Raw genomic sequence first — 27452 nt, forward strand, 5'->3', positions numbered from 1 at the left:
GATCTCTATGAACCACAGTGACAGTCTAAATACATACTGTTTTTATAGCTAAACCAAACTTTAAAACAAGGCCAGTGTATCTCAGACCTCCATTCCCCTTCAAGGTGTGCTGACATAAAGAGAGAGTTGGCTACTTTTGGTCCTTTATGGCACATTATATCACTATTTTTCCTTAAAAAAGTTATTTTACCCCTTATGTATTCATAGGAAATTTAGAAAGCATTAAAGACAAGGCTTACTAACACTGAATGTAAACGCTTATAGCCTGGTAATAAAGATAGACCCTCTAATTTGACTTGTTATTTCATAAAATATTCTATAGTACTATGTTTCAGCATTAATAAATAGATACCAATATACATAGGGAAAACTCAAGTAACCTTAGGTTCTTCCAATGCTGGCTATATCTGACTATATGCTGTAGAATTTTCCTTTACTCAAAAGTGTAAAAATACTTTTAGCCTTCATTAGTAATTTTCAGTTTAGTTGGTTGAAATGAATGCTATGCAACCTAAACCAAAGATTTCCTATGAATGACCCAATATTAGATGTTACTGTACCTAATGGCTTAGGGAATAATTCTACCCTATGAAACATGGATTCATATATATGTGCATGTTTATTCATTTAGGGGCTTTCTCATTGTATAAGGCACTCGAATAAAAGTATAAAAAGGACTCTTGAATAAAACACTTGATTTTATTGAGGATCTACAATTTTCTAACAGATGAAATGAATATACAGCAATTAGTCTATTTATATAACAATTCCTATTCTATTCAGCAAACTGAATTGTATTCTGGGGTCAGAACTATTTTCAATTTTTCTACATTGACAGTTCTTCATTCTAGATAAACTGATTCCAAAGGAGTATCTTAAAAATGTATTTCATTTACTAATAAAACCTACAAATCTGTTGCAAGCTGAATGTACAGCGTTTTTGAAATTCTATCCGTTCTAACAGCTTGAGACCTTTTTCTTACAAAAACATACATTTCCCTGCAGGATTCTGAAAAATTTCCCGGCCAATGCTCATTAAGAGAGGCCACAGCCATGGATCAACCTTGCTGCTGCCATTTTCCTTATAAGGGACTTTTTTGGTGGCAATTTTCTAATCAACAGTGCAACTGCTATAATTATTCAAATACAAAAGCCTTTGAATAAAAATGTGGAGATGATGGTAAAATCACCAAAATGCAAATGAAGTGTTAAGACTCGAGACACAATTTCCTATTTCACTGTATTTACTGACGATTACCATGAGGAAGGAATTTTGTTTAAGAGATTGAGGGCAGATCTGGTCTTTACAGGGAGATAATGTTTCTAAATACAGTTTAGAATGGTTCACATGGGTAATAAAATAATTCACATCTTTGGTACACTGATGTATCATCACTAAATTGTTGGGGAAAAAATAAAATAGCTATTGTTGATGTCCACATTCTAATACTGGGACCCAGGGAAATTAGAATATATGAACAAAACAGATGCTGATCTAAGAAAACACATAGGGGTTTCCATCTAACCCCTCCAAGTGAGAACAATACTACTCTTACTTCACGCAGCGATCTCATCTCCTCCAAACTCACAAACATTTCCATTTTGCCGTTAAGAGAATTGAAATGGAAGAGAGGTTTTTTTGACCCTGTGAATTTGTGTTAAGACAAAATATTTTTTTAACTTGTAGTTAACTTTATACCATTTGCTAATGGCAATGTTGTAGCCAGGAAAATATATTATAACCTAAAAGGAAAATGTACCCAGCTGAAAGAATTCCATTTTTCATTTTTATTCTCTGATATATTCAATGTCCTCCTTATATCTGATTCCATTAGTATTACATGTATACATAGTATTTCATGGATTCAACACTGCAAATAGAAATGACTGCAAATAGAGAAGTTGGGGGTGGGACAGAAACACATTGTTTAAACTTTTCAAGGTTAAAATTAACCACATTTTCTTGAACACAGATGAAGGAGAAAACATTAAAGAAATGCATTTGGAGGGCTGACAAATTGGCTGCAACAAGGTTACTGAAGACTCCTAATATATCTATTACTTAAAATTATTCCCTGTGTAGGCCCAGCTTTTGTTGAATCTCTTCTGCTTGGAGCTGAGAACTTGCATTAATTTACACTGTACTGACTCATTTTCTTATTAGGCAAATTTGAAATGATATGGTATTTTTGGCTGTGCTGGATTCCTTTCCCTTAATATCTTGTGTTTTTCTCCAGGAAGGTCAAAGAGTTTAGTACTAATCTTCAGAACTTCGCTGTGGTATGTTCTTATCCTTATCTGACACACAGGTACGCTAGGTAAGCAGATGGTGACATGGAACAGACCAATGAAGGACAAGTACTGGTGGGCCAACTTCAGCCTCCTATTTCTTACCCATCTTTCCATTTTCGGTTGAGAACTCCAATACCAGTGATTCCAAACTGGATTGCCTTTCAGAATCACTGGCAAAGCATTTCCATCTATGTATTCGTGCAGTTTCTGAGGGCATAGAATTTAAGAGGATGTGGAGGAAGATAGACTAAACACTTGCCATGTGTTTCTACATGTTGTGTCTCCTTTTCCCGGATGAGGACCACTACTCCCTTTGTACCGTTTCCCAATGTAGGCACTTTGGTTCTCAAACCTATTACCTTGTATAAGTTACCCTCTTTTAAATGTTTACCTCATTATAGCAATTTAATAATTCCTACTTTGGGACCTTGGACTATATATCACTTAGTCTTTACAAAAGTGATTGTGTGATCTAACATTTTTGGCACATAAAGGCAATTCATTTCATTAATGACTTTGTGGTTTTCACTTTGTTGAAGGCATTAATTCTATCTAATGCTTTTATATTCAGCCCAATTCCTAACTGTTCTTCACTTCTACATGCATGTGGATTCAATTTTCAGATATTTCTTCTGTTGTCAAGTTATTTGTTTTACCAGTTTTCTGTGAAAAGCACACCAATATCGTATATTAGTCATGTCCCCTTCAAATTCCAAGAGAAAGGAATAATTACAGGAGAGTAAGATTTCTCAAAGTATTGAAAAATAGGTTTCTCTCCATCAACATTATTTTCGACTTTGAAAATTGCCAGTTTTCTTCTAATCCCTGAGAATTCCTTGACTGATTTTAGAATTCTCCAGGCCAACAGAAATAGTTTTTTGTTTTTTTTATCGTTCTCTGTGAATACAATTCCATTTCTGAAAATGGAGCTTAAGCATTTTCTTTATATTACTAGCTGCAGAGATTTCATTCAAATTCCCCTTTTCCAACAAATGGTCTCTGGAAGCTTAACAAGGATCCCCTTCATAGCTGGCCTTGGGACTGGGGAAGCTGCAGAAATACACCTCAGCAATCTCTTCCATACAGTAACCACCACAACACTACAAATAGGTCTGTCAACAAGCATTAAGGATGCCGTGATGAGCTACCCTGCAGGAAACCCTGAGGAATCTAGTTTTCCCTTGATGTGCATAGCTCAGCTCTATTATCAACCAAAGAAATGACAAGTGGGCATGCAGGGGAGAGTGTACACTGGAAATGCACTTCTCCCTCAAAATTTGCACTAATGCAGCCCAGCCAATTAAATCCTGAACATAATCAGTGGACAAAGGGAAAACAATGAACTTTCCCCTGACCTGTGCAACGTATTTTTGCCATTGGTTTTCGATGATTGCCTTGCTAGCAGTACAAACAGGTAAAGCGTATTTGGTTTACTTCCAATGGCAAGGCTTTTTCATTTGCAGTTCATAGCTAATGAATTCCAACGAGAGAGCTGCTGGATTCAGAATTTGCAGGGATGCAAATGGGTGCAGGAGGGAATACACACACGTTCCAGAAAACAAAAACACATCAGTCCTTATTGAAAGAGAAGAGACACTCAACAGGTAAATCTAGAAAATAGAAGATTTATACTTCAGGATTAATGATCAAAGACAATGTACTTCTTTTCTCTTGACAGCATAGAAGGTAAGAGAAAAAAGATAACAGAGAAGTAGTTATGCTACACACTCATGTTTCCATATCACTGAGACAACCTCACGGGAAAAAAAATAGAAAAGTTCTTTAATAGTAAAACACAATTTATACACAACAGGATTCCTTCTAGTATTAAAAAAAATTAGGCACACTCATGCTATTACTTTATTAGTAGAAAGGTTGAGGCTCTTGTCCGCACATAGGTAAATGTCTTATTTTACCTTTTGAGAAACAGCATAATTATGTTTGCATTAATAGGTAAAAAGAGTGGCTTTCAGATATCTGGATGCTCAGCAACTTGAAGGACGCCAGATACAGAATACTGCCTATACTTCAAAAAACAAAAAACTAGGCACTGAAAATAAATGGGTTCCAGACAGAATACTCACTAATGGATTTTGAAACTGGTTCTCATTCATCGGAAGTGAAGTCAGAAGCAGTTTGCTTGGGTGAAATTCTGTTCCTCGGGCTCTTTTTTTCCCCCTTAATTTGAGAAACACTTTGCTCCCATGAAAGAAGAGCCCCCCCCCCCCCCACCACAATCCCCGTGGCAGCCTTCCTGGAGGGAAGCACAGCAGCTCACTTTCTAATTCACTGCAAGTACTTTTTTTGTGTCCTGTCAAAAGTGACGTAAAGAGATATATGCCTACATAAAGAGAATGTGGCCCATGGACTTTTCAACTTAGACACAATTTGCCCTCAGCTGATGATTAACAAGCTCAAGAAATTTAAAGAAAATAACTTCAGTCTAATTGCATATGTTTTGGTGGACATGCATGATATTTTAGAAGGAAAATGCTTCACTTTTAAGAGGAAACATGTTTAGTAACTCATCAAGAGAAAATTCCAAAAAGAACGACAAAGGACAAGGGCGAGGGAAGACTGCTTGGAGCCGAGTATCTTCCCTAGAGCAGGATACAGACGTCCTGCGGTCTCCTGACTCCCTGAAACTTTTTCTTCCCTTTCAAAGCAAGCATTATGTCACGTAGCCCAGGAGAACACTGCAACTGGCGATGTTCTCTTTTTTTCTTAGGATCTTTATCTAACTGGTCGCAAAACGTTTATGCTGCGATTTCATGAAGCCAATCCACACCTACTGCTGCTATCCGAAAAATCATAATTGTTGGAAGCAGAGACCAGTTCTTCCCTAAATTAACCCGATGATTCAATGCAATCCCAACAAAACTACAACTGGTTGCTTGTTTGTTATTTTTTTGGTAGAAATTGACAAGTTGATTCTAAAATGTGTCTGGATGTCCAAACGGTCTAGATGAGACAAAATAATCTTGCAAAGGAAGAATGCAGTAAGAGAACTCAAATTCTCTGATATCCAGACTTTCTGTAATTTTGAGTTTTTACAAAGGTACCAAAAGCAATTCAACAAAGGAAAGTCTTTTCAACAAATGGTGCCAGAACAGCTGGATCTCCATATAGAATAAAATGAACAGCAATCCCTACATAATATCCTACACAAAAATTAATTTGCTATACCATAGACCTAGCTACACAGAAATGAAAACTGTAAGGCTCAGAGAAGATGAACAGTGTATCTTCAAGGCCTGGCAGGGCGAGCACAGGTTTCCTATGGAACACTCGCAGAAACAGACCATCAGACAAAACTGCAATGAACTAGACTTCCCAAAACTAAAAATTTCTACTCAGCCAAAGATTTCATTAATAAAATATAAAAGCCTGCCACAGACAGAAGATGCATGTATATCATATATATGAAAAAATATATAAGTAATACATATACAAAAGACATGTATCCAGAATATATTATTTAAACAAGCCCTTACAAAGCATTAGTAGAAGGATAAACAATCCAAAACGGAAGAAAGGATTGAACACAGGCTTCTGAACAGTGAATACAAAATGGCCTATAAGCACATAAAAAGGTGCTCAACCTAGTAGTTATTAGGAAATGAATATTAAAATGTTGGTGAGGATATTGAATACTGTGACAATCACAGATTACTATTAAGAGTATAAGATGGTATAATTGTAGAAAACTGTTTAGCAGATTAAAAAAAAAATAAAAACACTCTAACTTGCCTTTAACCTAGCAATTCTACTTCTGGGTATTTATCCAAAAGAAATGAAAATATATGCCCATACAAGAACTTTTGCAAGAAGTTTGAAGCAGCTTTATTCATAACAACAAAAAAACTGAAAACATTCTAAAGGTCCATCAACTGGAGAATAAACAAATGGTGGCATATTAATACATGGAATAATATTGAGCAATGTAAGAGAAATAACTACTAATACACACAATACAGCTGAATCTCAAAAACAGTTGAGTGAAAACGGCAGAACAAAAAGGTATTCTTTGTATGATTCTATTTATATGAAACTTCAAGACAGGCAAAACTAAAAAATGCATGATGACAGAAATCAGAACAATGGTTGCCTATTGGGGCTGGAGGTTGGCAGAAAAAGGACAGAGAGAACTTTCTAGAATGACAGCGATGTTCCATATCTTCAGTGTGGTGTTGGTTACATAGGTGTGTGTTGGTCAAAAGTCATCACACTATTCACTGTGCGTTTCCCTGTATGTAAATTTTACCTCATTTAAGTTTATTGTGGGCTAGTTTATGATACTTACTGTGTCCTAAGTATAATCTTCCTTGACCTTCTAAATATCCCCTCTCCACTAATAGATTAGAAAGTAACAGCTGAGAGTTAGACATTTCCTTCATTAATTTAAAAATATTTAATGAGTGCCTGCTGCTATGTGCCAGGCACTGTGCTGGACACTGAGTGCGTAGTACAAATCAACCAGACAATGTCTCTTCCCTTCTGTACTTGAGTAAAAATAAGATGACAAATTAAGATTATGTTTATCAAAGAAGAAAAAGGTGTCCTTGAGAAAGAATAATAAGAACAGTGTTATAATGTTTTGGTTTAGGGGCAGTGGGGCCAGGGAAGTGTTCCGTGACGAGGGTGTGTGTTAAGTTGGCCAGGCCAGTCTATGCATGGAAGGCCAGCTGTGCAGGGGGGGGAAGAAGAGGACGGCCTGAGAGAGCTGGGTGCCAGGCAAACCATGCAATTGATGGGACACTTTGGTAAGTGGCCTTGTTAACAGCAGCACCAGGGCAGTAGGCCCAAACCAGGCCTATGGTCACATGACTGGTCGCTTGTGGGTACTCCACAGTGCTTCCAACAGAAGGCCACGTGACAGGAATGTAGTGAAAGACAGGAGAGGTGATGAGCACGGGGTGGTGACACCAGAGAAGTACTCAGCGGCCAGTTCATGCGGGGGCGTGTGGACCATGTTATGAGATCTTGATTTCATTCCAGGTGAAACAGAAGCATCACTTAGTCTAACTGAAGTGTTTTAAGCAGACAAGTGTCATGATCTGATCTATAATTTAAACGGATCACTAGGCTTCTTTACAGAAAACAGTTAAGTAACTTGACAAATGGCACATGGCCAGTAAGTGGTAAAGCTTAAAAACACTTTGTTTAGAGTCGGTGAAGCTTCCATCGCACCTGGGATGCTGCGCCACCTGACAGCAGGTCCTTCAGCCCCAGTCAGGCCTGCAGATGATGGTGGCTCCACGCATCTCGGGGGGTGGGGAGACGCGGAGCCAGAACCGCCCAGCTAACTGTTCCCAAATGCCTGACTCTTAGACACTGTGAAGATGGTAAATATTTACTTTTTAAAGCCACTAAATTTGAGGTGATCTGTTATGCAACAATTGATAACTAATATAGATGACCTTTTTCTAAAAATAGCCTTCTTCCTTAGGTATGGAGGATTCATTCTGTTAACTATTTGGAAGTTAGGGAAATACACAATGTAAGTTTCTAAGCTGGGAAATAGATGTTCTTATTTTTAACAAAAAGAAACAAAGTTAAGTATATGAGAAAGAAAATGAGGAAAACAACGAATTTATATTTTGTAAAAGCAATACACATCATTCCTATCCTTTAGGAAAAATCACTTTGAAATACAAATAGAACTTAATTAACAATAAGAATGTAAAACAGACGCAGATAAGATTCATTGAAAATTCTTTGTTGTCAGACCTAATTGTGTACATATACTGATGGATCATCTATCAAAGACACATATAGAGATAGATAAAAATTACACATAGTGTAAAATTGAACATGTATATACATAGGCCCTCATCATGAATATTCACAAATTAAAATTTTTGAATTAAAACTAATCATTATATTTATACTATTAAATTTAGCTAATCATTTCTTCTTTACGCATCAGCTGAAATCTTAATCTTCGATTCACAACACTAGCAGCCTAGGACGACTATAAATTTATAATTTACTCACTTTGAACTGCATACATCCTAAATTTTATAGTTGCAACCTCAACTCAGCTCAAACATATGCCCAGTTTTTTCTTCAAGGCTTAAAATTTAAAATTAACTAACTAGCATCACAAAAGAATTGAAAGAATTGAAAATAGAGTTTAATCTGAAAACATGCTTATTTTTTCCTGGTAACAGGTATTAGCATTTGCACATTAGTTCTAAAGTTTGCTATAGCAAAGCTTATTACCTAATATACATAATAATCATGCAGCTTTTAGGATCGAGTTGGGACCAGAGGCTGAGAGGTATAAAAAAGGACTCTGTCTCTGGGTGAATTTAGGGCGAATGAACTGGACTCTGCCATCCCTTTTTACTGTGTCAGCTGGTACCTTTATGCCCACAACTGTGAGATGAGAGACTCTCTAATAGGGCTTTAACATTTATTGCTGTACTTTAAGAAGTTTTCTTTTACAAAGGGAACCACCTTTGTTGTCTCAGGCACTGGGCATTTGTTAGCTGAGCGGAGCTTCTTCGATTCACAGAATGTCCTGCTTGACTGAGGGTGATTTGATTCATGTTTTAATTTGTTTTATACTGGTTACCAAGAGTCACCATATGTAAAGAAATTCTGTTTGGTTCTTGCTCCAAAGAAGGAATTTCAAGTGCTTTTCACCCTTTTTTTCTCAGCAGAAGCCTTTCCAGGAACCACCCGAAGTCCCCTGTTCCAGTTCTACAGGCTACACAGAGCGTACGTCGGTTAGACGCTTCAGAACTGCAGGTCATTTGTGCATAAAAACATCAGCTTAAAGGTGGGCTGGCCTCACCTTATGCTGTAGTTCTGTTGGTACGTATGCTAGGTACATCTAGAAAACTCAAAATTGCCCAGGGTTGGCGAATGACGACCTCATGCCAACTCCAAACACATCCATATCTGTACAGCAATGGCTGTTTCTGAGCTACAACAGCACGGCTGAGTAATTTTGACAGAGACCATATGGAGCACAAAGCCTAAAATATTTACTATGTGGCCCTTTACCCAAAAAGCTTGCCAACCTCTGAATTAGATTCTGAAATACCTGTGAAAGGAATTCTCTCCTATACTCTCTACGCCATTCCAATCATACACTGAGAAAAATTTTGCCTTGGACAAATGATCTTCCGTGATAACCTGAATTCTACTCTTCTGATCCTATATTTGCCCCCAGAGATGCAGCATCAAAGATCGTATAATGGACCACTGAAAACTCCATTATAATCTTATCTCAATGGCCTTTCATTTTTGAGAGAATATCTATGATTTAAAATAATTCACTTAAATGGTATTTATTTAGCATTTTAGTTCATTGTCATGTATCTGCAATTCTTACAAAGAGCATCAGCTGTAATTATACAACACGGCTTCCTGTTGACGTTAGCCAACTTCTGACCAGTTCATATTATGTACTAAGAGGAGGGAAGGTGAAAAATCAAACACAGGGAGAAATTTTTAATTTCTCTACTGGTTTGATTCTAGGGAAGAAAAACAGATAGATTCTTCAACCTTTTAGTTAGACTCTTTGAGAATCACTCAGCTTCTCAAATTGTCTTTCAGATATTCCTGCTTCAAGATGAAATCTGATTTAACTGACCCATCTCTCATCAAGGAAGGTCTCAGAAGTATTCTGTGAATCTTTAGTGTTTTCCTCAACTCCTCCTTTCTCTCATGATAAAACAATACTCATAACAAAAAATTTTACCTAGTTTGCAATTAATCGAAATAGATTCCCTGTGTAGAAGTGGCTGTATTTCTGTTCTATTATCCCTCACTTCAGAGACACAGCCAGTTTCACTCATTCATTCAATAAACATTGATTTCATACCATGTACAAAACAAGTACTCACTCGTATGAGTGCTTTTAAAGCCTAGAAACAAGAGAAAAACACTAACCCTTCACCATTATAGTACCGTGGGCAAAGCTGACCAGTCCATAAATAGTTGTAGAATAATGTAATTGGTGCTAACAATAGAGGTATATACCATACTGAAGCAGAAAGGAGTTTCAAAGGACATCACTAAGATGGTTTGTATAAACCAACTCCTAAAAGGTGGTGGGAATTTACCAGGCAAGTAAAAAATAAGTACAAAGACACAGCGTAAGAGTGCCTCTGGTGGACACGGGATGCTCTGAAAAGAATAGAGACAAGTTTCCCAGCCTGGGGCAGGAATGGGGGGCCAGAAGCCCCGCTAGAGGCTATTCTCAGCCTGGAGAGAGAGGAGTATTTTTATAACTCATCTACCCAGAAGGAGGGTTCTTTTTATTTCCCACAAAGTCAACTTATATACTAGAGTGGGTGATGTTCAGAAAATGCAGTTAATCTCATAATGCCTACAGAATCCTTGTACAGTTTGAAGCAGGAGAATGACATAATCAGGTGTTTGCTTTTTCTTTAAATTTAAGATTATTTTTCACCATAATATGAAGGATGGGCTAACACAAGCAAAAGCTCAATGAACAGACCAACATTAGAAGAACGTTATGGTGGTGCAGCTGAGAACTCATGAAGGCCAGGCCCAAAGCAGGGGGTGGCGGGGGTGGAAACCAGGGACTGGGCACACGGAGGACTTTCTACACTGCCTGCAAGACGCTCTGTACAACCGCCTGAGGATGGATGAGAACACAGGTGGCCCAGAACGACCCAGCCACCAGCGCACAGGCCTGAGACCAGCGTTCTACTTCTCCCCTGCTGAACAGATGCCCACTCTTTGGGAATGTTTGCCCAGTTTTGGAGTTTGACCTAAGAAAACACCCTGAATGTACAAACTGGACTCTGTGTCCCTCAAGGTTGTTTGGCTCCTGATACCTCAACCTGACAATCTCATTTCAGAAACTCCTTATTGCCAAATAGTTCCATTTCATCTTCTTTGCTTATCTCAATTCCAACCTTTATGCTGATTTGGGGCCCTATTTTGAAGTTGACTTTGCAAGTGTGACCTTTGGCTCCTACCACACAAACCTGGTAAAAGTATAATCAGGGGACAAGAAGGTCAAAGCAGGCCCAGGGAGCCTCTTGAATCCTCAGTCTCTCTGTGAACCCCACAGCAATGGGATGAAATAATCCTTCATTTCTCGGAGCCTGGGGAAATTAAGGAACTAACCGACCATTCTGTTCCTTGGTTTGATAAAGGTTTTCAAGAATCCAGAAGAATCCTGGCAGAGTAGAAAGATGCCTCCAAATGGACTCAAATGAATCATACATAAGCTTATTACATTCGAATCCTTTTACAAACATCGTAGCAAGTCAATAAATTAGATTTTAATAAATCTAAATAGGAGGCTTTAGCTTCAGCCAGTGGGATCATACTCACATTTGAGACATAATAAACATGCATTTGGGGCATTACTGGCAGGAAATGAGTTTTATGAGACAGATTATGAATAAGAACATTTCTTTTGAAGGTTATGAACATTATTTTACATGAGTTATCAAGTGAGAAGATCCACATTTGTTAAGTTTCAGGATCTCTTTAACCCAGGAATCACATCACCTTAAAAGCATGCCAGGAATCACACAGAGCTTAAAACAAGCTGCAGGGAAATAGTCTTTATTACCGTACTGACTTAGGTTGAATCTACAGAGGAGGACACTAACCCTTGTATAACTATAGCTATTAGCTCCACAGGTATAAGCTCAAACGATAGTTTCAAATAAGTGCATTTATTCATCTATCCAATTAATATTTACTTCATACACATTGTACTCAGACTATATGATGGCATGAAATTTAAGAATGACAATGACCTAGCCCTGCCCCAAGAAGTGTACAGTCTGATGGGAAACAGGTGATAAAAGACAAGATTGTGGCCATGCCCTGGGAATCACAGAGCTCCAGAGCTGGTGTACCTGCGGTAGAGGACGCAGGCGGATGGCCCGCTACAGGAGGCGAGGAAAGAGGTGTATCAGAGAATGAGTGAGAGCCCATCTGGGAAATCAGGTGGGCTGAAAAAGAGTGACAGTTGCTCTAGGCTGAAGGGTGGTAAGGAACACAACCCAAACAATGATTTCGACAAACCGTAAGTAGTTTGGTATTTCTGGTGTGGTAACACAAAAGTCAGTAAAATAAAATGAGAATGGAGGGGTCAGCCTAGGTCATGTTTAAGGTTTCTCAGGTTTTATAAACTACAGAACTCTTTCTCAATAAAATGTATTCCTGAGCCGCAGTATTATTAAGATGAGAAAATGAGTGAAACCTTCATATGCATTTTTCACTGTTTGTGTCTGAGCAGTTTGAAAAATCACTTTTGTAGAAGGTAAGACAACAATAAATGCTTGCACAGGCAGTAGAGTGGACAGATATGAATTTTAGCTCCATCACGTGGGCTACCGAGGGCGGGTTTCATGGTGCTGGAAGTGGTGGACTAGGGAAGACGACTTGTACCTGGTAGAAGTGAGAAATACGTGAGGATACAATTGATGCAGATGAATGATTTATTAGGTTTATGACATGAGGAGCCATCAAGTATAATTCTCAGGGTTTCAGTTTATGGAAGGGGGTTGGAGACGGCAGAAATGCATTTGATTTCTGTATAATGTGCTGTGACGTGGGGTGGGACACAAATGGAAGGCTTAAGGCTGAGCAGAAAACTGGACACAAGAAGTGCAGAAACAGATGTACACCTGGGGGTCACAGTCACCACCATAAGCACAGCTGCTGTTTAAGGGGTGCTTTCCAAACGCTTCCCAGGTACCACCTCATGTGGCCTTGCAAGGAGATGACAGGGAGGCTCAGAGGTCTAGAGAGGCTGACTGTCATGCTCAGGACCATACAGCGAGGAAGCGGCAGACTTAGGGGGCCCAGGTCCACCTGGCTTAAAAAGCCTTCTCTTAGCCCTCATCCTCTGGGGGACGGCTACCTCCAGGGAACCACAGAGAGCACGGGTCTGCAGGGAGGCACCAAGAAGGACAGAATGGTAGCAGAAAACACATATTCAATACTCTTTGCAAAGGCTGAACACATACACATTCAGAGTCCAGGCGTGTAAGTAAATGTGGCAGAATCTAATCTGGGTCTCTAGCAAGTGAAAGCCATGGAAGAAATAGGGGAATTAGAATGCTTCACTCATTAAAGACATTCAAATTCAATATTTTATTTTTAAAAAATACAATTCAGATAACACAGAAACATCTTTCACTAGAATGACCACAGCCTTCTTGTTTGGCCCATCTTTACTAATTTACTAGTCAACAAAAACATAGCACTTCATAAAAGGTAAATAGCACAAGATGAAGTAAGAAAACTCTAGAGTATGTGACTTTTAACAAGTGCTTCAATGCAAAGAATTTCTGTATTTTTTTGCAAGACTGAATTAAAAGACATGGCCCTTTAAATAATTCAATGGTCCATCCATAAAAAAACAAAAGATAAATTTCTCCTAAACAGTGCTAAAGAAATGTTAGCCCACCTAAAATAATTTGGAAACTTCTGTCAATGAGGACTTTTGGTAGGTCTCTTAGGACTAAAGTTAGTGTCTAACCTTGTCTTCTCACATTTTTCAAAATGTTTACCTTAACTTTCAGGGTGTCTTTTTAGGATGTCTATAATATATTTTTGTAACATTTGGTATTCTCAGTGTGATACTATATATGTGCCAGTAAGTTTAACCTTAAATTCCAGAAGCTGTCTAGGAATGTACAGAAAAGCAGGGTGGCCCAGTGGCCTTACATATGAAAGGACCAAACTCCAGAGGTGGCAACTCCAAGGCCCTTTGTTCTGTAGAGATCTTCTCACAATCAAAACTTTATTCACTATTAAACTGAGTATAAAAGGTTGGTCTTTACTGATGAACTAGTGTCTGGTTAATGATTATGTTGGCTGTATTAATAAGTTCCCTTTGGTGAAAATAAAGGATAGAGGATATGTGGATTAGTTAATATAGTTAAACCCTCTTACTCTTGAATGGACTGTACGAAAGATCCCACTGAGGCTTATCCCTACACCTCTTAGAGATGGAGCCTGCATTTGTATCCCCAATCGTTCTTTGTCCAGACATTGCATTAACACTGCAAATTTCTAGAGCGGCCATCATTATCAAACCAAAACCAAATAATAATGACAATAACAAAACAAGAGTTTATAAAAATCAGCTTCCATCAATTAAAAAGAATCCTAAGAAATCTTTATTATCAGAAATCATCTTGAAGTCTTTTAGAAAGAAGCATATATACTTTTTGTAGTTAAGAAAACCAGTCTCTGAATATATCTGTTTCCAAAATAATCTTTGCTTTCTGCAAAACAGTAGGACCAAAAATAGTCTATGCAGCTCAAAAAAAAAAAAACAATTTGCATACTCTAAGATACAAAGGAAACACTTTAAAAATAAACAACATCTGAGAGGTACATGAACATCCTGGTTGAAATTATAAATGCACAGAGATCGAAGGGCAATGATACTTATACAAAAAAGCTCAAAATATAATAGTGAGCTAAAATTAAGTTTTATAACAGAATTTTAAGAACAGAGATAAGAAATTACACTTGATTTCTTACTCTGATGCCAGCAATTGAACCTACAGTTTAAAGGTTTGAAAAGGTCATACTCTGAACAATGGATTATTTCAGCTTGTTTCTATCCCAACTCAAAACACAGTGGCAATACTCAGTAGTAAAATAATCGAGTCAATTATATTTCAATAAGCAATTCAGAGAAAGACCCTAAGTACGCTAATATCAAAACTATTCTGGACATCATAACCAAATACATTTCACACAGACTAGCCACGACAGCGCTGAGAGGCAGTACCAAATAATTGTGCATCACAAAGTTCCTTCACATGTTTCCATTTTCCCAAATGGGGAATACTAAAACATCAGTCACAACTTACCAGGGAAGCCAAAGATAGAAATCTGATCAATTACAAATGTCCACAGCAGCCATGGGGGCCTCTGCAAACCTAAATAAAATACTATAGCCACTGATCAATATTTTACCTTTTTTTTAATACTTTCCTGGAGTTTGTATAGATCATAAATTTATACAAATGACACATTTCTCACTTTTCCTTTTTCTTTCTCTTACAATTTTTTTAGGAATCACTAATTCCAAATACAGTCAAGCAGGTATAGCTTTTCATATAGTGCTATTTTACCGATAAAATGTAGTGGCTCAATTTAATTCAAGTCGCACATCTATCATAATAAATATATGATTATTGTCCTTGGAAACTTGATATTGTTGAGAGTGACTAGCAATAAAATCCCAGTGTTTTATATTTGTCCTTCCTAGTCACTCTGTAGTGAATTGTCCTAGGCTTGCAAGATCATCTACTCAGAACGAGCAAAGCAAAATCAACATAGCATAAGACAAAAACACAAAAATTTCTCATTTTCTTCATCATCAACACCACCTTACTACCCACTCTTCCCAACAAGCACCAATCAATAGCAGCAAAAATTTGCATCGTCTATCTGGAGCAGAACCACTGTGGTCCCACAACCACATGGAATCTATTCTGCAGTTAATTATCTGAGAAGAAACCAAACGACATTGGTTTTTGTTTTTGTTTGGTTTTTAAACTAACTCCATGCCAGCCATTCTTTGTAATCAGACATGAAAAATAAAACTAGACTCATCTTATCTTGCCTTCGATGTTCATAATATTTGCAGTTATCAAAAAGACATTTTCTTGAAAACACAAGGACATTGAAAACTTGGGAAAACCAAAATGTGCAAGAAGAGTGTAATTTCTCGAGACTCTTTTAGTTTCTGAGTATTATTACCACTTAGATCTACACGTTAGGGTAGTCACTGGCTGTGTGTAGCCATTTAGCACTTGAAGTGCAGCCAGTGTGACCTGAGATGCATTGTGAAGATAAAATACACAGCAGATTTTGAAAATTTAATAAAAAGCATTACATTAACATTTCAAAACTTTATATGTTCAAATGGTCATTTCTTGAAAATATTTAGGGAAATACATTGTTAAGATTAATTTCACTTGTTTCTTTTCACTTTTACAATGTGGGTGCACTAAAATAGAGTTATATATATGGCTTACATTATACTTCAATTGGATAAAAACAATTGAGACCATAACCACTGTACTATGTAGTAAACCCTGGGGAAAATTCTATTATTCTGCCATTTGATTCAGAAAATGTCAAAACTTGGCCACACAGCACGGAACAGTTTTAGAGGCATATTTCTTTCTGAAGATGGTGCAGTTTTCCGTAGCCTAACGAGGGGTTGTAACTCAAGAGTGTCCGGAGCAATGGCAGGAAGGGAGGCTTTGGTGGAAAGAAACTAAACTAGGGCTCAAACTAACTCTAGCTTGATTCTTCTGGTTCCCAGACCCGGTACATTCCTACCCCAGAGGGAAGCTCTCCTCCTTCTACAGCCTCAAGGACAGATAACTGCAGAATTGTGAGCCCCTATTAACAAATAAACGAGCATTTCTAAGGAGTCTGAAGCCCTGCCTAAGAAGTGAACAGCTGAACAGCGGGAGGGCGACTCGGTTCCTTAGGGCGCCCCGTCCCACCTTCCCCCCTTCATGTCGGTGTTCTTCCCCCCCCTTTCCCTTCTCCTGTCCAGCTTGCTCCAGCGTCTGCCTCACTTTCTCCTCTTAGTCACTCTGGGCATTTCTTTCTCCTCTACTAATGCCGGGTGGCATCTCCCTTCCCCTTTGGTCTTTCCTCTGTTCTTCCTCTGTTTTTCCTTTTCTCATGTATTTCTTTTAGAATTTTATGTTAACTACTCTTAAAATGGACCTGAAACATACTTCGATAAACTTTATATCCGCTCACCTGTTTTATGAAGAAGAAAAGACAGAGAAAGAAATGGGGAAAAAAATAAACATTCAAATACATGAGAGCGCTTTTTACTTCTACAGGGCATTTTCGTGAGCTGTGGCTCTTTTTGTTTTGTCCTTCAGGGCTCACAGGAACCTCTGCCTTGGGCCTCCGCCTGGCCTGGGCAATGCGGGCCAGGAAAAAATGTTCATCAGAAGCACTTAAGCAGCTTGCCAGGCCCTACCCAGATTCAAAATCAGCATCTTTTAGAAAGGCATAAAGCCTATAGTTGCTTTCAACTAATATACTCTTCATTATTGCCTATAGTCAACTTTTGGGTGGATTTTCAAGATCTAAGTTGCATTTGTAAGCAGTTTATAGTAGACTTTTAGGAGTCAGTATGTTAATAAACTAGACCAAAACACAGGCAATTTTATTACAATTAGGATAGTAAATCAAAGTTTGTGCTTTTGATGTTCCAAGGCTTTGAACTCAGGTAGCTTTGATATAATGTTTCACAAACATATTTTTACTATTATAAACAGATTCACAATCCCCAGCTAATTAAGCCAAGGGAATGTGTTTCTGCTCTGGAGTGGCAATACTTTTACTCAGAAACCAGTAAAATAATTTTGTTTTCAAAAACAATTTTGTCAGAAGCTCCCCATTTTATCTAGAATAATTGTTTTGATTATCAACGACCAACTTTATGTCAAAACATAAATACACAAAGAGAATCAGAATAATTACCAGTCATACCTTATTATGAGTCTGAGTCTGACCAACCAGTATGAGGATGTTGGATGAGATGATAGACAGGCAGAAGTTAATCAGGATTACGGACCTCTCAGAGCGTATATACCTAGGCAGGGACAGAAAGAGTATTCAACTTTAAAATTCAATGGAAAGATAAAGAATTCTTTATTATACAAATTGGTGGAATTCTTCCAGAAAAACACTAAAATACAGCCTTTACAAAAACATGAAAACAGTGTTTTTAAAGTAGAGATTATTCTTAGAGACCCAATTTTGCAGTGGCATGGCATATCCAAGAGTCCTTCAGAATTATTTTTTTTCTTTGGATATTAGTGTGGACAACAACATAGCATTTCCAACAGAGCCTACACTGCACACCTGTCATTATCAGTATATATGTATACACACACATATACTTTCTCGGAAACTATCAATTAGTATCACTACCTTTACATATATGTGTGTATGTACTATACTAAATATTATCATATAAATCAATCAATAGAAATTCAGAACCAAAAGGAAAAGCCCAACCCTTATTAACTAGACAAAGAGTCACTGATTTCAGGGAACCATGAACTTTCAATGAGTATTTCAACCACACAAGTGTTTTTATGTAGTCAGGCTGCTACTCTTTATATTTTTCCTTTCCTTAAATAACTGCTCCCCAAAAAGAAGAAAACGAATCCTTTTGTCTAAAAACGAATCCATTGCACAAATGATAATTCACTATTCGGCTGGAAAATTACTTGGCATCTGCCATATTTTACCTTTATGAAGAAGTGTTTATACACAGTCTGTTATATAATTTTTAAGTGCATCAAAGATATAAGCCATGGAGAAAACTGCTCAGAATCAAATGTTCTACCAGCTGTTTACCCTGGAAGGATAACAGCTATTTCGCTTTACTGAACCCTATGGTAAATCGCTGAGTGGCAGGGACAAGAGCTACGCTTGTACTCGCTGTGTGTTCGAGACTGTTCGGTTTGTATCAGAGCATGGAATCACTTTCCACAGCAGGCATGGGCTTTCCTGCTCAGTGTTAGATGGGGGCGCCGGAGATCGGGGGGCACTCTTTGGAAGATGAAAAAAATCCATCAAGATTCTTTCTTTCTCTCTGTCTTTGAGTCATATTTAGGCAGAAACCCTACATTCCAACATATATTTCAGAAGAGGAAGCAGAACAAAAACAGGGGTAACAATAAAATACAAAAGGCAATTTGTTAATGTAAAAGAAGTTTCTTTTCTTCACAAAGCAAACCCAAAGGGACTAACTTAGGTTGATTCTCAATAGCAGAAGGCCTGGAGTTGTTTCACCTTGTCCCTGCATCGTCAGTACCTAAAAATATAATAAACCACCCACAGGCATGCTGAAGACATTATCCAATATCAAGTTTTTCTTTTTTTGTGAATGTAGGTGTAACATTGAAAGTTGAAAGGTTGCACAAAATTGACCCTTTGTATGATGTTAACCCAAGCACACAGATGACGTTACTAAAAGGGCTTCTGTGAGATCATTTGTCTTGTAAATAGGACAATCATGGTAATAAGAGACCTAGACAGACCACCCTGGGAAGTCTGCAGATGTTTCCATTTCCATTAATATTGAGTCAGTATCATTGCCTTAAAAATTGTTGTGTCTCAACCTTCAAAACTTTTTATTAATGTGTTTCTTTAAAAACTTGTGAATGCACCATTTCAATACACAGATTAAAAGGACATGTTCAGTTGCTCTTTAACATAGTATTTCTACAGAACGTATTGGTAAATGAAGAGAACATAACTTAGTAAGTTAATTTTTTGATGAACACTTTTTAATGAACTACATGGGACACCAACACATTTCAAAATAGTACATTATACATAAAATAATTCAGATGTTCGTACATTTTACAAATCATTAAACAACAAAAAATTATTAACTTTTTAATTAGAAAAAAAAACGCAGTAGGAGCCTAACATGAATATTACCATAATGTTACAAGGTAAATTTAATGTTTATAAACACATTGAATTTGTCATGCTTTGATTAGAGTAATAACTTATGAATCTTGAAACGTCTATCAAATTATAAATATTACTACAGTTCTTCTATTTGTAGACAAGGAGTTGATGGCCACTAACTGCTAAGAGTCCAAATTTAGGTTGTTTCTTGGTAGTGTTGTCTATACTCAATTTTCTGTCGTTTTGATAGGTCCTTTCAGGTGTCTTTGTAATTCTTAGAAAACTATTGTTAATAAGGGGTTTTTCTGGATTGAATGGATTAAATAAAACTTTATTATGCATTAATTAATCTTGTACTTCTTTGGTAAGTTTTATGTATCATTTATAGCAGTAGTGTTTGCTGTTAGTATTAGCTATACGTACTGATGGATTAAGAGAAAGTGGAATGGATCCCTGAAGCATAAGTGCTGAGAAATGGAACTTAGTTCTAAATACTTCAGTGAGTATGAATAATGATTACCTAGTATTCTGGTCCTTAATTTTCCCTCTTCCTCATTTTCTGAGATATGCCATGCAGGCAATTATAGGAGAGAAAGCTGTCTTTTCCCCAGCCTTTGTCCATCTTACTCTTGTATTACCAGGACAATGTCCTGCTTGACTGAGCCCTGAACCCTGGATTCTATTGCCTATGATGCCAGGCCTAGAAGAAGCATTTCTTTATTTCATGGTACTGGCTATGGTATTATTTATAAGATTGTCTCACTTTGTGTTCACTACCAGATAACTCCTTCACAGGAGGGCAGAATCTCTATTACATACCTGTGCCAATGGACCAGGAATGTGTATATGACTTATTTTTGTATGAAGCATGAAAATTTTCATATCTTTGAAAATTCAATATACTGAACAATTAATTCTTGTCCACAAAAGAGTAAAAAAATACAATGGAGAACAATGATTTTTTTTGAAGAATGTTAAATCAAATGACCTTTCCTTATTAAATTATAATTAATTTTTCAATTAGAGTTTTTTTATCTTAAGTAAAATACAAGGACTGGATACTTTTGCAGTTTTAATATTGTAAACCTTCAGGAAATAATGCATATGCATTTATCAATATAACTTCTTAGAGCAATTTTTAAATAATCAAAATGGTATAAAAATGTTCAAGATTAAAAATTTTTTAAATCCATTAGGGAGTTTTGCTTTTGTTTATTTACTGTTTGTCAATAGGTGAGTAGACATAATAAACTTCACAGAAGTAATTTTTATTTATAAAATAAGAAAACCTTAGAGAAACACTAAATTTTCATGTAATAACAAGCAGGTGGAATATCAAATATTGAAGACTACATTTTTCAGTAATTTCCCCTTGTACATGTATTTTTCTGACTTCTTTTAGCAATTGGTCAAAATCTGACAGATTGGAAACATTCAACCAAGAGGCCTTTTCTAGAGTGCTGTATGTAGTATTATGTTAGTACATTAACATTATAGAATATTTTACTTATTGTTTGGGACATACTAAAAGCATAAAAATCTGGAGACCATATTTCTATAATGGAGAAATTAATTTGACTGTACCAGTTAAACTCTCAAGCTCAACAGCAATTCAGATAAACAGAAGCCACACATAGACTAAATTGGGTAAAAGAGTACAATGCTTAGGGTTGAGCAACCTGTTGAAGGCTACTATCATTTGAATTGGCAAGAAAAGTGAGCATGTATTTTGTTTACTTCTCATTGCAGGGAAATACAGAAAATAAAATTAGGGGAACACCTTATTATCATTATTATTTATTATGGAGCTCATTTATTGTAGCTCAAACCCAGCATTTATAACTCTGTTCTAAAAATACTTCTTTCAATAAATTAAGAGAGACATATAATCATTATCATTTTCCCTGATTTAACTCTGAATAACAGAGCATTCCGTTTCAAGTATATTAATTGATTACTTACCTCCATAATGCTGCATAGACAACTGCTAGGGTGATCAAGGCCAAGCATGAAAGGCCACTGCCTACTATCAGGGTAACTGATGGTGTACCAGAGGATTCCATGATCTGTAAATTAAACAACAAAAGAATAAATAAAAGAAAGAAAGAGAGAATTCTATAATAAATTAAGTAACTTCTAAACTCAGTAAAACTATCCTAACATGCAAAAATAGCCAATATAATTGCCGTAGTTACAAGATTATTACCCAGAAACTACTCTATTCACATAATCTCAACCTCTAAATGACTAATTCTAGCTGCTCTCTCTCTGCCATTGTGAATAAAGGCCTTAGAGTTTTAAATACTTGACTATGGAACACTATGGAACACTACAATGGCTTTCTAAAATAAATAAATGAAACTACAGGGTGGTCAACAGTCACATGTTAAATTTTGTCTGGTTGAAATTTGAAACAGCATTTATTTTTCTTCAACTAACTACAATTCAGGATATTTCACAATATGTTTTTTTTGAAAAATTCACTTTGTTCCTCCCATTTGCAACTCATTATGTGAACCCAAATCTGGTACCTAGATATTGAAAATTTTTCAAACTTTTTCACTTTTGACAACTTTATTCTAAGTCAAGTAGTCTCTCATTTAATTTCACTTGCTTGGCCTCTAAGGATAGATAAGAAAATCCATTTTCAAAGGCAAGACCTTGGAATGTATTTTGTATTTTTTTTCTATGAACAAAATATGCAGAGATAATTTTCACAATGCCAGTATCAGTCCCTAAATACATGACCTTGAAAAATAAGCCTTATATCTTGTAATACATATGTAAAGATTATAAGTAGTCACTGACTTGAGAGGTTTCTTTCCTTACACACTAATATAATACAAACTAATGAAATCTATGGTTTTTTGTATTTTTAATACTGGAACTTTGAAGAAATACATTCTAAGATCAAGTGTGTTTCAAACCTTAGGTATGCACATTAAATTAGGTATTTTTTTATCATCAAAATAAGAAAGAAGAGTGATTCATACTTAGGCCAAATATAGACAGAAAGTCTATTTACCTTAACAATTTTCAGTATTTCAATTTCTGAAATGATTTTTCAAAATACATTTGATGAAGACATTTTTCTTTTGGTTTATAAAGCTATTTCAGAAACTAGTTTTCTAAACCTATATACTTTTAAGGGATCATTTTACAGTTTCTGACAATCCATGCTTTCATGAAAACTTCATTTGATTTAAAAAAAATAAATATCCAAGGACACCCCCAGAAAACCTGTACTGAAAATATCCAATGCAGACAGGCAATGTGTTTGGCTAGAGTGTCTGGGGTCTTCCTTCTACGACCAACCAATATGCTCACAAAACCCCCAGAACAGTTTTCCACTGCTAAAATAAAGGTTAAGTTGGCAATTATTTTTATTTGAAAGTTTGCAGCATATTAGTAATATGACTGGAGTACATCCTCAAAACTACACTGCAGAAATTTCAAGTTAGAAGACATAAAATTGAGTAGAATTTAGTTATAGCCCATCAGCTAGAATTCATTTCATCAAGCTACTGTAGCTAAGGAGGAAAGAACCCAGTTTTAACCATTCTGCAACGATTTCTATTTCCCGATTTAAAATGCAGTTCCCTGGAGAAACACTCGCCACAATGTCCCTGCCTTTGCATTAAAGCCGTGTTTTCCCTTTGTTACTTACTATTTCTCTAGGTTGCTGAGCCAAAATGGCGAAGGTAGAGAGACGATCACATAAGCATTTCGTATGGGATGCATCGGTAAGCACAGTTTTACATCCCTGGGTGGACCACGTTCCCAAAGACTCGTTCCTGCAAAGGAGGTGGGGGAAGATCGGGATAAATACGCCTGACGGCCAAATCCGTAAAGAAGAAAATGCAGTTTAATTGAGAGACTCGTCTACTGTAATTCCCGTACAGGAAAAAAATTCTACTTGTTGTTGAACAGGACGTAATTTAGACGCATCTCCAGTAATGCAAAGCGAGTGTTTGCAAAAAGCAAGCCCGCGGCGGTGCGGCGTGCAGAGCGCTGTCCAGCGCAGGAGGTGCTGAAACCGGGACTATCTCCGTCCAGCCCCCTGCGAGGACCAGCGGCGGCGGCGGTGGCGGCTCGAGCAGCAGCCAGAGCGGTGGCAGCCGCTTCCGATGTTCATCGGATCATTTCAAACACTCAGAATGCAAAGAGGCTTTTCACATTTTCATACCAGTTCTGATTCCTGTCCCGTGTTTTTGGACAGGAAATGCTGCCTTTTAAAATGCGGATTTCTCTGAAAAGCCTGCCTAAAAGGTTATACAGCTTGGGTTGGGTGATAGGATCCTCTCCACGGCTGGTTAGGGATTTTTCCTCCCTTTAGAATTAGCTGCTGTGAAAATTTCACCCTGGAAACGGGAAGCAGCTGCAGCGGCATCAGCTGGTTCCGACTTTCATTGCCTCTGCCTGGTATCCAGGGGAGGGGTGGGTTTCAGGCATAAGCTTCCCACCTCACACTTCACTCTGCCCGACGCACCGCTGAAGCCCTTGACATTTTTCCCCCTGACCCGCCTCTTTGCTCTGGGCAGAAGCATTAAGCTAGCCCTAAGTCTGCCGGAACATTTACAGGAATAACCCCACCCCAAAGTCCGATAGGAAGGAGGAAACAGGGCTTGTTTCAATTTTTTCTTTGGTGTAGCCATTCAAAATTCTAAGCATATGGTTTATTTCCCACCCCAGCAGAACAATAAAAATGGTATCAACCTACGCTTTCTTAGTGGGGAGGATGGAGAGGGGGGTGAGAACCCTTCCACCCCCAGCTGAACTACTCTACAGGAAGAGGAAAAGAAGGGGGGAAAAAAAGCTACAGAGTTTAACCAATCAACTTTATTATCATTACACGTGTTATACACTGAATGCGCCAATTATCACTTCCCCTCCCCCAAGCATGGAAACTCTCCAACTAGCAAACCTGTGTATGTATGTGTTTAAATCTCAAACCAAGTTACTCTTGTTGTTAAAAATTACTCTAAAATTCAGGGAGGATAACGCATGGCTTGATGTTAATTTTGAATGGTACTTTTGATTTCACCTACTCCATCTCTGAATGCCTAAAGCTATTGGGTTAAATAGGCATGCAGTCTTATTTCTGACAGATTTCAATGAGGTAGGCTTCTCTTTGACAGTTGGACTTGCAAGTTGAGCAACAGAACATAAATCACACTATCTCTTTTTGGTATCTAGAAGCATACCTTTTAATATTCATTATTTGATATAATTAATATTCATGCTCAAATTATTCTTAATTACAAATTCTTTAAAGAAGGAATATACTATATGTGGTGTGAGCTACATAAAAATTATAGTTAAGTTTATCCAAATGCTTCTAATTATTAGCCAATTCAAAATTTGGTAGTTCTCTTTCCTTGTGATGTCATACCATCATGCCAAATTAAAAAAAAAAATCAGTTATACCTTCAACTAACCGCAACAGTATTAAATTCCAATTCTACCTAACCATAACTGCACTTCAATTTATTTCATTAGCTGTCTGTCTCTTATCTTCTTGTGACAAACAGTAAAGGCCAAATGAAAAACATTCATCTTAGCTGATTAAAGTTTAAAGAAGAAAGATATACTTAAGAAAATCTGACATGTTTTTAAACACAGCATCTGCATTGTTCATTCTAGACGGCAGCTTTAAGGCAGCATTTGTACTTTGAAGATGGAGTCCAATACATACACTTTTCACATTATGTGGCTATGACCAATAACCAATTCAAAGTCTTAATAAGGAAAAACAATTTACAGTAAATAACTCATATGAGACAAAGCTATATATTTATATCCAAGTAGTAAAATTTTGTTTGCTCAAGAAATTATTAGTGTTGCTAAACTTTGGCTGTCAGATATAAAGTCTATGTTGGATATAATGATGCTAGACTCTAAAGATCATGTAAATTTTATATGAGATCTTTAGAAAAGTAGGTCAATTAATTTTACTTTGTACCATGATTGCATTGCTGACCTGGCCCAGCCCCAGGCAAATCTGGGAAGTGACATTGTTCTCTATGTTTTAGTCTTTTGCTACACCCAAGCATGCAATGCTTCTGATATCCCTGGGCTCCTTTTCATGTGTACGTTCATGAGGCTACAGGACCTCTGTCCTTACCTTTCTTTAGAATTATTATCCCCTTTTTTTACTTTATCTGATTAAATGAATGGATAATAATATAAGTGACAGAATAGCTTGTTATGCTATTCACAGTTTAAAACAAGAAATAAAACACACACACACACACACACACACACACACACACACACACACACACACAATACATCTAATGGGAGAATACCAGAATTGGGCACAGATAAGTAGGAGAGAAGATCTTGAAAGGTGAGGGGTCTCTGCCTGCAGTCACTGTCAAGAGTTGAGTAATAAGTGTGATGCCATTCTGATGCTAAATTTTGTCTTTTTCTATAAAACTTCTTGATATTTTAAAGCCATATAAAACTCTTATACATCAGTTTTTTGAGTCACTAGTGTACATGTCAATATTATTATAAAACCTATAGTATGTGTCACCTACATTTTCAAACATTCCATAGCCTATTTCTACTGTACAAAATTCTTTGAAAGTATGGTACACAAGTCTCATTGATTTCAGGGAGCCCTTGTAAAGCAAACTGATATGTGGTAGAACTAATGTGAAGCAAAACAGCTTCCCCAGTCTGCAGAGAACAAAGTTTTTAAACGTGGATTATTCTAGCAGTCACATTATTCTTTCAACATCAGTTTTGCATGCTATGATTAATGGTATATCTGTGAATTATTCTCAGTTATTAAGTTTAGGTTGTCATCAATAGAGCGAGCAAATACAATGAAATATGAATAAACATTAAAAATATAACTGATGAAGTGAACACAGAATGATGATACAGATGTACACATTACATTGAAATCACGTATTTTCTTTTTGGGGCATTAACATTTTTTTTCAAATAGTTTTCAAAAATAACTAGGCCAGCAGAAATTCCATACAAAGCACATTCTTTGTTGGTGACACCGACATTCACCCACGTTAGCTGCTAGCTGTCATCTGCACCTCTGCTCCTTCTTCCTGTTATTAGGCTGGTTAAGGAAGAAAAGAGTCTGACTGCCCAAGTAATCCAAAGTACACACTCACAAGGACAGAATTCTGTGAAAATATAAGTCACATAATCTATTGTGTCCCAGCTTAATATTTACTTGAGGATGCTCCCCAATTTCCTATGAGTCTACACGGTTTTGTTTTGGATCTGAGCATACTGTTGGGTTCCAGAGCTTTAAGTAATAGAGCATGTGACTTTGCTATTTAAGATTAAAGGAAAAATTATCTGTTCATTCCAATGAAAAGCTGTTTAGTAAAAACCGAGAGCAAAACCTTAAAGTGACACATTTCAAAACTGTTTCGAGAAATCAAACTTTTATCTTTTGAAATACCAGTAATAACCAGACATTCCACTTGAATCAGTCTTTTATAAAACTGTCTATTCTGCTTCCTCATAAATCAGTGTGTAAAGTATTTACCATGAGTGAGTTATACATTTTAGGAGGTTTATTTTCTCTTAAGATACTAATGGTCTATTTATTCGAAATCAAAATAGCTACAACAGCAATTAAAAGAGATTGCACAGTATTTCTGAGTACAGTGTCCTTATAATATATGTATGTGTACCAAGAGTAATTGCTTCTCAATCATAACAGTCATTAATTGCTAAGAATT

General features: G+C 36.9%; 1 protein-coding gene across 3 annotated transcripts in view; it reads right to left on the bottom strand.

The window, feature by feature from the left end:
- Positions 1–27452, bottom strand: part of ADGRB3 (adhesion G protein-coupled receptor B3) — a 654669-nt gene that overhangs the window by 126661 nt on the left and 500556 nt on the right. For all 3 annotated transcript variants that reach the window (XM_037012618.2, XM_037012617.2, XM_037012616.2), the window contains 3 exons: positions 23402–23528; positions 21697–21800; positions 17794–17896 (listed from right to left, as the gene is read on the bottom strand). In XM_037012618.2, the coding sequence (XP_036868513.2) occupies positions 17794–17896; positions 21697–21800; positions 23402–23528 (334 nt within the window). The remainder of the gene's footprint in view (positions 1–17793; positions 17897–21696; positions 21801–23401; positions 23529–27452) is intronic.

The sequence above is a fragment of the Manis javanica genome, chromosome 16, assembly GCF_040802235.1.
Source record: "Manis javanica isolate MJ-LG chromosome 16, MJ_LKY, whole genome shotgun sequence".
NCBI classification, from domain to species: Eukaryota; Metazoa; Chordata; class Mammalia; order Pholidota; family Manidae; genus Manis; species Manis javanica.